This window comes from Lepidochelys olivacea, assembly GCF_965140295.1.
Source record: "Lepidochelys olivacea isolate rLepOli2 genome assembly, chromosome: 12".
Lineage (NCBI taxonomy): Eukaryota > Metazoa > Chordata > Testudines > Cheloniidae > Lepidochelys > Lepidochelys olivacea.
Window position 1 is genome coordinate 11095114 of NC_140422.1, and position 12226 is coordinate 11107339.

The 12226-nt window shown below is 41.5% G+C and overlaps 1 protein-coding gene across 1 annotated transcript in view; it reads right to left on the reverse strand.

Moving 5' to 3' along the window:
* Positions 1-268: 268 nt before the first annotated feature.
* Positions 269-12226, reverse strand: part of SLC6A2 (solute carrier family 6 member 2) — a 107623-nt gene continuing 95665 nt past the window's right edge. The window contains exons 12-14 of the mRNA XM_084644267.1: positions 9548-9715; positions 3197-3268; positions 269-1588 (exon numbers count right to left, since the gene is read on the reverse strand). Coding sequence (XP_084500393.1) covers positions 1565-1588; positions 3197-3268; positions 9548-9715 — 264 coding nt within the window. The 3' untranslated portion in view covers positions 269-1564. The remainder of the gene's footprint in view (positions 1589-3196; positions 3269-9547; positions 9716-12226) is intronic.

Sequence of the window (12226 nt, forward strand, 5' to 3'; positions counted from 1 at the left end):
TTCAATCACGCCTTGGGCATAAAGGATAAAGTAAAAAAGAGAAGTAGATATATTTCAATTCTATTAGAAACATTGGGGGTTGGAAGGAAGTCAATGGTTGTTAAATGGAAAAGGACAAAATCAATAGGGAAAACTTTTATTTTCAGACTTCAGATGGTGGTATAAAAAATTAAGAATTAAAAAAAATATAAATAACCATTAAAATAGGAAACACTACATATATTTAAAAAATCATTAAGAAACTGAATTGAACATATAAAGGCAAAGAAATTCAGCATTAAGGCTCTAACTCCAGACTAGATTCAACTGAGAACCTGCTGTCTCTAAAATTTAGAATAGTTCTTGTAGTAAGTAATTCACAGTTACTGCAACCTAGTGATCACTGGGAAGATATGACTTTAAAACAGTGACCATACAGAACAGCACCCAATCACACTAAGATTGCTCTGTATTTTCTAGCTGGCATAAAGCTGCTTGAAATACACAAGGGAGGGAGTAGGCCTAGATAATTGAATTATGCCTAGAAGACCCCTCCATCCAAGATGTTGTACACAACTCTTAAAACGCTCCGGCAGTTGAACCTAGAGGACATTTATAATAATAGTGCACTTGCACAAAGCCAACATTTGATATTTTGGTGCCACTGGATAGAGTGGCTTATTCTAAAAATCATTGTCTCTGTTCCTATATATTTATATATACTGTACATTCTTTGTCACACAATATAACAGAATGTAGAAGGAAAATCTGACTACTTGTAAATATTTTTGGTGCTTAACTCAACATCTGTAGAATATGGATCATGTGATAGATAAAGCCATTTTAATAGCTGACAAAAAGGAATATGTTTGCATTGTTAAGTACAGCGTATTGTTAAACTACTTTCTGTACTCAATAGCCACAACAATAGGAATTTAATTCCATCCCTGTTACTTTTCGGTGTGTATAGTTCAACTGCACAGAAATGGCACAGACATATACAGCAAAGACAACCTTCTTCACCAAGAGAAGAGACTAATAACAAACCACTGAAAGTGAAGCACTGAGTCTTCACTTCAGAAGGATGCAAAATTATATCCCAAAGGATAGTATTGAAAGAAAGCAAATGACATGAATGTGCACTTAAAGTCACTCTTGTCTCATAATTGAGATGCATCCATCTCTGTGTATATAGTTGGTCTCTAAACAATGAGGTGGCAGAAATTTTTAAAGGAATTACGTTTTTTATTTATTTCTCCAAGACAAGAGTTTCTTTAATTAATACTGATTTTCTGCTCCCTCCTCCACTTCTATCTCTATCAAAGCTCACAAATTTGGTCACTTATGGATTTTATGGCACTGAAAGATATAAGGAAATGGAAAACCAGTCTGTAAGTTCATTTCAAACCAAGTAATAGAAAGGAGGCATTGAAAACAGAGAGCAGAAGCTGTCTTCCCTCAAAAGATCAGTAGATGAGCTCTGAGCCAGCCTGGTCCAAGCATAATCAAGAGAGCTTTGAACTTGACTTTTCGTTTATTCCCAGTTTAGTTTAATGTATTGGCTTTTTCCTCAACCTGTCAGTTGTCATATTGATAGCCAGTGTTGAAGCTGAAAGGAAACAGAAGCCATTATTTATTTGATAATATATTATTGATTTAAATTATAGTGATGAGAGTAAGTATGAAATAAGGGAGATGACAAATCTTGAATTACAGAAAAGCAGGAAAAATTTACTACCAGTATTATTTTCAAAAGGAATCCCAGTTTCTATTAACAACCAGTTTATCTGATACAGCGATCATTTAATAATCTGACCGTTTTAAAATGCACAACAATTGGACATTAGGGAAACCTAACTAAGATACTAGTTGCATCATAAGATAGGCACACTGCTTAATGTTTTGTTAAGATGCTTAAATGAGATTAACGTCCAAAAATCATGATGGTTTTCTGCTACTGATGCTGGCTATTTGGAAACAGTAACTGAAGTCAATACACAGGCTTCAGTGATTGACACAGCATCCAAGAACTCCATTGGCAGAGCCTCGCTCCTGCTTTTTTCAAATTATGCCTTTCTACTTTTTGTATATTTTCCCAACCTCCATAATTTAAATCCAAAACTGCTGAAAAGAGATGTTCTACCATTATGTATTTGGGTTCACGTGTTCAGAGTGGTGCAGAAATGTGTGCGTATAACCCATGTCTGCATGTTCATGTGCAGTAATTACAGCGAAAAGATGGAAACACACATTTGAAAACTTGAGCCATAATCACTTACATCTGAGGCATTAAAATAGAGGGGAAGCTATCTATACTATATCCCTCTAAAATATATAGAAAGAATTCTCCTTCATATATAGCGAGGGTTTTGCCTATTCAATTTCTTGCTTTTGTTTCCAACTAAATACAAAGAGCCAAATTTTCACATTATTTTTCATGACCAACGTCTGAATCAGCAATGCAAGTTTTGAGCTATTGTGCATAATTCTGAGTTACTTTTAACCATGAAGGCAAAAAATGATACAGTATGAATGTTGATAGTGCAGAATGGGCTATTTGTATCCTTTCTCACTTGTAGGAAAGCATTTTTCAACAGTCTCATTTTATTTGCTAAGTCGAAGGCATATTTGACATGGTTGCTTGAAGACCATCCATGCAAAACAAGGAACATGTTCAACCTGTAAGCATATGGGGGAAACCTATTACATCTCAGTATCGGGTCATCTCAGCATGACCATTTTGTAAATGTGTTCTTGTCACAGGATATTTGCTTGTCTCTTTGTCATGACTGGTGGCACATATTTGGAGTTAGAGGTAGAAACCATCAATCCAGATCCCTATGAAATAACTTCTGTGAGGGAAGAAGCATCTCATAATGCTTTATTTTTTTAAAAACTGCACGATAGTCTGGGATCAATCCTTGCCAAGATGTCCTTTGATGAGATCTCACCATGATCACATATGAACAAAAATGCTTGGAACTAGATCTGCTGTGGGATAACCTCATGGACTCTGTAGGGTCATATTGTTAAAATGGTAAAAGATAGGTACCAAAAGTCCTACAAGGCCAATGCCCATGGCATTTTCCCACCCATAAAGCAACATACTGGCAAAAAAGCAGAAAGGAAATAAACCCACTTTCATTTGCCAATCAAGCTTGCTAAGGGTGCAAAGGATAAGGGAGCGGGCAGGGAGGTAGGGAAAAGGAATACACACCTTAAACTGCCTCACGTTCCCTTGTGCCACAAGATGGTGTTCGTTCTCAGGTGTGATGCAGTAAGCTAGTCTCTAAACAAGAGTGGAGGCACACAGGAAAGAAAGATAGCCATGTTAGATCTGCAGATAGGGGATGCTACCCCTGGGTTTACAGGGAAATAGTGTGAGTTTTATACAAATCAGTGACTTAATTTTTCATATCATTGAGCCCAGAGAGGACCTAATCATTGAGAGACCAATGTGTATTATAATTTATAAGCTTCTTGATGGTAGTCCTAATCCTACAGCAACAGCAGAATGTTTATGCTAAATTTTAGCTGGTCCCTGCCAGCATGGGAAAAGGGTCCCAGGAGCTACTCGGCATCACAGCCCTTGAACTCCCTGAATGCAAGGATTGCTGGAGGCTAGTAACAATGCAAACAGGTGAAGAAAGGTGCATGGAAGGGTACCCCTCCATATTATCCACAAAGCCTAGGTTGTAGTGTCATTTGGGAGCATACACAAACGTTGCTCTGGTATGCACTTCTATGGGCATTGTGCATGTCTCCAGGAGCATGCACTATTGTAGGTTCCCTCTATTGCAGCCCTTTTAGTTTTGGGTATTGCTAAGGTTCAAGCTTTGTGAGCAAACCTGAGCTTGCCCTATAGTTTTGTGTCATCAGATTGTGCAAGCACATGAAACTCAGTGGGTTAGAGTGAGGTTTTGTGTGTCGCTTGAAAGGGATTTGCAAACCCAAGAGAACTGAACAAAATAAAGGGTTTGCACAAACCCCAGTGAAATGAAAGCCAAAGGTTTTGCAGAACACTTATTGCACAGGGCTGGATTGTAACCCTACAAACCAACAGGAGTAAAAGGCAGTGCAGGAATCAGATTGTAACTCAGAGGGCCTCAGTCAGGTTCCTGGCTCCTTGTTTGCAGTGGTTCTGCTAATTGACCTGGTGTGTTGGGGGGTGGAGTCAAATCTTCATCTGCTCCCTGCCCACTCTCATCCATCTGAGCAGGAGAAGGAATAGCCCACCAGCAGTGGTTGCTGTCTTCTCCATGCTTGTACTGTAGGTAGCCTGCACAGTGGTATAAGAAGGATCCTACTCCTTCTTACTCCCCCATGCATGCAAGAAGGCTCACAGTTGAGCCCAGGACATTGTATCTCTTACCTTTCTCTTGTCCTAACATATAGGAGACTATTTGAATTTGAAGCTCAGAAATAAAAGATTGAACTATATAATAATATGCCTGGCTACCTGATAACTCTATTTGTACAACAATTTAAAAGAGAATTAAATTCTACCTGAACTAAAGGGCCAGATCCAAAACCTTTTGAAGTCAATTGTCACCTTTCCATTGGCATCAGCAGACTTTGCATCAGACCCACAGTGCATTTTCTGCACTTGTTCCACACACAGATCTTCTGCTGAGGTCAATAGAACATCTGCGTGCAAAACACATGAAAAATATGAAGTGTTCAGGTCATGTGCTGGGGAGAAAAAAGGAAAAACTGTTGCAGTCGTTGGCTATCATCAATTGTTTCTAAGAAACCATAAAATGCTTCTTCATGGCAGTCTGAATTTTGACAAACCAAGAGGCATCTTTTCAGATTATGGACAGATACTATGATTGGAATCCGACTGTTTGCAATAAACCAGATGGTATTCAAACTGTGCTTGCCTGAGTTTTAAAATACTGGACTATAAGGAAGATAAAACAATCGACATTACATTTCAATGTCTTCGGAGTACGTTTGGTATTTTTAAAGGGCTGAAAACAGATCTAAAGGTGGCTTCACTTTCTAAGCCCTATTTGTGGATTCCTTTGGAGCATGGATAAGAATTTCCAGTGACAGTGATGAGAAAATTAATATGATCAGTGAATCTTAAACTTGTGTCATTTTGAAATGGTAATTTGAGGCAAGTACAGAGCAGTGAAATTGTAACGAAAAATAATTAGATGTATTTTTTTCACCATAGAAACCAGGTTCCTCTTAAGCAGAACAATAACACATTAGATTAACATTACACACAATAACAGTATGTTAAAAGAACATTTTTAAGGTAGCATAGTCAAGCACTCAGAAGTTAGGAAATTAGGTCAGAATTAGGGTTACCTATGGAACTTTTCTTCAGCCCCTTTCTGTGTATGCATTTGATAGTCTTTCCTTACATGACCACATACTAGTTTTGCCACAGGATGCCTGCCTCAGTCAGTGTACAGGACGGATGATGCTCAATTCATGAGCAGCTATTCAATATCCTGTTTTCTCCTCATTATTCAGTGTGTTGCCTCATGCCTTATTTACTGCATGCTAGTCAAACCCTGCTCTGAAGATAGAACTATTAATTTCCATGTGGGCTTTTCTGTGGTGCTCATCATTACCATATTGGAGCGGAAGACAAACTTTAATTTATTTTTCAGCATCTCTGTTAAATGAGGAGGTGTTAGCCTCATTTGACAGATGGGGAACTGAGGCACAGAGTTAAAAGTATCCACTAATATTGAGTGCCCAGTTTGAGATGCCTGGGATCGAATTTTTCAGAGCACTTAGCATTGTGTAGCACTTTGCGGTATATCTTCAAAGCAGTGCTCCCCTTGGCTTCAGTTGCTTCTCTGAGTGCTCAACACTTCTGCATATCAGACCCCAGGCACCAGGAAAATAAGGAACACGCAATTAGTGACCTCCTGGAACAGTTTGTTTTAAGTGACTGAGCCAGCATGACACAGGAACTTAGTGGCAGAGGCAGGGGTAGAATCCAATTCCCCAGGACAACATTCAACTGCCTTAACCACGAGACCTTCTTTTCTCTTCTTGCAGTCCCCTGCCTCATTTTACTACTAGGGCTAAATGGGAAAGTGGAATTCCACTTCATAAAAACTTTCAAGAGTTCAATATTTGTTTTTATTCTACATCCAAATAACACAGGGAACTTTCACAAAAACGTGTGTGTGTGTTTGTGTGTGTGTGAGAAAGAGCGAGAGAGGGAAAGATCCTCCCCACCCCAGAATAGCCAAGATTTTAGCCATTAGCTATAGGATTTAGTTAATCTAATGTGTTATTGTTCTGCTTAAGAGGAATACTTACTAGGATACTCACCTGTGATGTGGAAGACCGAGGTCAAGTCCCTACTCCAAATCAGGCAGACCAACAACATGCATGTCCCACATCCCAGCTTTCATCAAAAAATTCCCATTCAGCACTGTCCCCTACACACCTTTCAACTTCTGTAACAAATGTAACAAGGGCCCTACAGATATCCTCTCCAGAACAGGTCCATCCTGGGAAGTTAATGAGGCAGGGGTCACGTGGAAAAAATATGTGATCATGTGATTTAAGACTGTAATGCATGTGCAAAAGAGGACAGGGCCGGATTAATGCAGTGGCTTTAGGAGCTGCAGCCCAGGGCCTCGGGCTAAGGATGTGGCCCACTGCTTCTTTTCATCCAGCCCATGGCAAATCTCTGTACTGTGGGCTGGACACAGGTCCTCGAGCCGCCTGCAACCCCTAGGCAAAGGGCATTCAGTGAATCTCTGCATGCTGCCCCCCTCCCCAGTGCCAGTTCCACAGCTCCAATTGGCCGGGTACTGCAGCCAATGGGAGCTGCGAGGGTGGTGCCTGTGGGCAGGGGCAGAGTGCCCTGTGCAGAGCAGCCTGGCCCCTCTGCGTAGGGGCTGGATATGTTGGCCACCTAGCGGGGCAGAGCAGAGTAGCACCAGGGCCGGCAGGGATCCTGCCTTAGCCCTGTTGCGCTGCCAACCAGGAGCTGCCCGAGGTAAGCACCTCCCAGCTGGAGCCTGCAACCCACACCCCCTCCTGCACCCCAATCCTCTGCCCCAGCCCTGAGCCCACTCCAAACCCACAGGGGCCCCACAAAATCTAATAGCCCCGGGCCCACAGGAGAGTTAATCCAGCCCTGAAAGAGGGCCAAATTAGGATTTCAAAGGCAATCTTAATTCTGGCATTTCTAACTTCTGAATGCTTGACTTTGCAACTCTGATATTCTTTTAATGTAGTTTGCCTGTAATTTCCTATAACATATAAAATGATATAGGTCCTAAAAATACCTATAAAACAAAAACCAACATCCATCATATGATCTGATATATTTACACCTACAAGGTACATCAACAGGGTTGGAACATTTAGACCCAACACACAGACCTCTGCTACTTGAACTAATGGAGTAACTGATAGCAGTAGTAGCTTGTCATCCTCTTTGTTGAACAACACTGGAGGGGGATGAGACAATTTGCCAGTGGGTTTCGCAGACATTTACTGACAGCAAAGGAATGGTGAGACATGGGAATCTTGGGTTCCGTTCAAGGCTGCAGAGGGGAGTTTGTCTAGTGGGCACAGCCTCTTCTGCGCATTTCCCCCAAAGCTTGAATTCCTTTTGTCCCATCCCCTCCAACCTGTCCCTGTCTCCTCATCTCATTGCCCAGCAAATCCTAGTCTCACCCCTCTGGACTCCCCATACCAATCCCCTTGCCCAGCAATTCCCAGTGCTACCCCAAACACACACTTGCCAACATTAGACAATGGCTCCTTGGTCTAGGGTATGATTCTTGCTTTGGGTGTGAAAGGGCCCGGGGTTCAAATCCCGGACAAACCCGCTGCAAAGGGGGGCGTGAGCCTTTCTATTGGGGGAGGTTTTAGGTCGGATATTAGGAAAAACTTTTTCACTAGGAGGGTGGTGAAGCACTGGAATGGGTTACCTAGGTAGGTGGTGGAATCTCCTTCCTGAGAGGTTTTTAAGGTCAGGCTTGACAGAGCCCTCGCTGGGATGATTTAGTTGGGGATTGGTTCTGCTTTGAGCAGGGGGTTGGACTAGATGACCTCCTGAGGTCCCTTCCAATTCTGATAGTCTATGATTCTATGTTTTCAATCCCCATATAATCTATTCCAATCTGCCTCCCAGGCTCCTCATCCAATCTCAGTGTCCCCCAGCCCCCACTCATTGTCCACTCTTTACCCACCTACTGGCTCTGGTATCTCCCCATTTCCCTCCCTAGCCACTCCCAATCTCCATCCCAACCTAACTCCCATTCCCAGTTTCCCTTCTCTACTCCCCCCCCTCAATCTTGCACTACCCTCTTGTCCTTTTCCCAATCTACTCCCCTTTCCTCTTTCACAGGTCTTACTCTCGCCCCTCTGCATTCAAATCAGGCAGCTGCCTGGGCCCAGCATGGGGAAGTCATTGAGAGTCCAGGAGAGACGGTCTCCCTGCTTTCAGTTCAGGTGCCTGGCGGAGCCTGCAGGAGCCCAGAGCTGCAATTGCAGGGAACAATATGCTCAATCCCAGGTTGGAGCATCCCAATGTGGACTGAATCTTTGGGGAATCTAGCTGCAAAAATCTAACAACTTGTCTACTTGAAAGTTAATTTGGATAAAGATATTAAAGCTTAATTGCTATTCCTGAATAGCTGCCCCTCAATAACTCTGTGTAGACAAGCCTTCAGAAGTCTTTACTAAGCACATGTGAACGACAATTTTTCAAAGCTTATCACTTGCCCACATTTCAGCTGATTTTCATAGGGATAGCCAAAGGCACATTCCTGACACAAAGTCTACCCCCTACCAAATTCCAAGTCCCTGCTCTAAAGCATGGGGGCTCTCGGGCGATTCAAATTTCCCCCAGAATTTTTTAATAAGAACGTATTTTTCACAACTTCATTTTTGGTAATGACTCCTCTATTTTGGCTGACATTTTCCAAGATTATTCAGCCTGAGGTAGGCACCCAGCATGAAAACATTATAAGCAACTGAAAACAGGGTCTATTAATGGGAAGTGTCAAGCAACCTTCAAACCAGATGATGTCACCAGCTCCATCTATAATTACCCACCCTCCAACTTTTTTGTAATATCAACTATATCAACAATAAACATTTGGAACCATATTTTCAGATGAAAGGCCTAATCTCTTTTAATCACCTCATGAAGTGCCCAGATTTTCAGAGATGCACAGCACTCCTGTTGTGAATCATGGGCCAAATTGATGGCTAGGGAAAGCAACTGGAATGGGTCCACTCTTTATTCTGGATGCTGTATTTGAAGGCATCCATTTATATATGTTGCTACAGTTGAGAAAAATCTATTAATTCAACTTCAAAATGTGCATAAATCAAAAAAATATGCTTTTATGAACTATAATGGGGCATTCTGGCAGACTAATTTCTGTCTAGAAACTGGAATAGGGTGTATTAAATCCAGCTTGTAATTCCAACCAGTTAGAAAGCTGGATCTGAAAGGTCACATAACGAGGAATGTGTCTAGGGAGCTAGAGAAGCAAACTGTTAGCTCAAATCCAGTACATTCATTTCATCATAACATTTCATGACATTTTATTAGCACTCCACTTACTTCTTTAAAGGTCCCACGCACGTTCAGAAATTTATAGATAATGTAGGCAGGCACAAGGATCATTGAAGACAATGCTATTCCCCAGCCAATGCGATTTGCCCAGAAAGGGAAGGTATAGTCATCATAGGTCAGAGGTTTGAAGTTTATAATACTGACTATCACCACAAACTAAGGAAGGAAAAATAGAAAGCACCACAATTTTAGTCCTTTGGAAAAACTCCAAGTGGAAAACAAGCCTCATCTGTTAGATCAGGCAGGATGCCCAGTGCAAAGGGGATACTTAGACCCGTGCAATAGGCCCTACCTTCAACCTATTTACAATGTGTCCCTTTTAGATGACAGTGTGGAACCTTTTAGGGCACTCACGAATGATATTAATGGTCAGAAAAATCCCAAAATTCCAGCCAGGCTATTTGTATCTGCCCTGTGTACTAGTGAATATCACCGGCAGATGACACACTGCTGTGGAAGGGGTATTTCCTCCCCTACTTCTGAAGCAGATGGGGAATCTGACTTGTTATTCTGTAGTTTACACTAGAGTTAGAGATGGGGAAGTTCTCAAGGCTGAAGTCCTGGGTCCAGGACAGGACTACAGGCCGAGATTTTAAAAGGGTCCCTGAGGACTCCTCAAGATCCCTCTTTGTCCTTTTCCCCAGGGTACTAGTAATGCTTCATAAGGATGGAACTGTCCCAATATACCTTTCTCTGCTAGACTGAAGAGCCTGTTATTAAATATTTGTTCCCCTCATAGATACTTACAGACTGTAATCAAGTCACCCCTTAAGCTTCTCTTTGTTAAGATAAATAGATTAAGCTCTTTTAGTCTATCAGTATAAGGCAAGTTTCCTCATCATTCCTGTGGCTCTTCTCCGAACCCTCTCTAATTTATCAACATCTTTCTTAAAATTGTGGGCATCAGAACTGGGCATGCTATTCCAGCAGTCGTTGCACCACTGTCAAATATAGAGGTAAATAACCTTTCTGCTCCTACTTGAGATTCCTCTGTTTGTTCATCCAAGGATTGCATTAGCTCTTTTGGCCACAGTGTCGCATTGGGAGCTCTCGTACACCATGAGCCACAAATCTTTTTCGGATAGAATCCTCTATGCTATAAGTATGACCTACATTCTTTATTTCTAGATGTATACCTTTACTCATATTGAAATGCATATTGTTTGTTTTCAAGCAGTTTACCAAGTAATCCAGATCCCTCTGACTCAGTGACCTGTCCTCTTCATTATTTACCACTTCCCCCATTTTTTGTGTCATCTGCAAACTTTATCTGTGATTATTTTATGTTTTCTGACCGGACATTGAGAAAAATGTTAAACAACGCTGGGCCAAGAGCTAATCCCTGTGGGAACCCACTGGAAACACAACCACTCAGTAGTTCCCCATTTACAATTACATTGTGAGACCTATCAGTTAGCCAGTTTTTAATCCATTTACTGTGTGCCATGTTCAGTTCATATCATTAGAAAGGTTTCTCAAGTGTGTGTGTGTCCACCTGTCCCCAGAATAGCCATTAGCCCAGTGGTTACAGCATGGATGTGGGAACCCAGATTCAAGTCTCTGCTCCAAACCAGGCAGAGCAGGAATTTGAGCCTCTCACATCACGTGTGTGAGTGCTCTCACCACCAGGCCATTTGGTATTATTGACTAGACTCAGATTGGACTCTGTGTGTGTTGGTTTTATTTTGTGACAAAAATGGAAAGGTTTCTAGTTTCATCCTGATGCGGATATGGAGTGGGACAGTTTTTGAAAATATTTGTGGGTCAGGAAAACCATTGCTTGCATGCTCAAGGAAAAAAGCCTTGGTGGGTAAAAAAGCTCTTCTGACTAAAGATTTTTGGGACAGCTTAGCCAGATGTCCCACTCTCTCAATGTACAGCAGCACTTTCTATCCCACTTAAACAAATAAGATGCTTGAGGGTATTTTTTTTTTTGTAGGTGCTGCTCTATGTTGAACATGAGCTACTGAAAACTGGAAAACTCAGCCACTCTTATGCCCATCAAAATGTATCTTCCTTGGATTGTGTGTCCTATTGAAAGAAGTTAGATTTGTAGTACAATGCAGGCTAGAAACATTTTGAATCACTTATTGATTCAGTATAATATGTTTAAGTTTTGTTAGAGATATTGTAGTACAATACTAATAGAATCAGTCACCAGAAATATCTTTAAATGTTGTATTTGTCAGAAGATAGATTGGATGACTATCAGTATGTGTATATCATCTCAATGTGCAAAGTACATTGGTAATTTCTTTTTGTCCCCTGGGCTATTCCACCTTGGGCCGTGCAACCACTTCCGATTAAAATGTCCAGAGACTGGGGGTTTCTCTACACGTGAAGGGCTACAGAAGCACTTCAGTGTAGACACTACCTATGCTGACGGGAGGGGTTCTCCCATCACCATAGGAAATCCAACTCCCCAAGAGTTGGTAGCTAGGTCAACAGAAGAATTCTTCCGTCACCTTAATGCTGTCTACACGGGGACTTAGGTCGGTTTAACTATGCCATCCAGGGGTGTGGATTTTTCACACTCCTACACAACGTAGTTAAGCCAAAGTAATTTTCTAGTGTAGACCAGGTCTCGAAAGTCAAAGGCTACTGAGATAGCTTTTTCAAATCAGCAAGAATGCCAGCAATGCTATCTACTCACAAATGTTGGTTCAT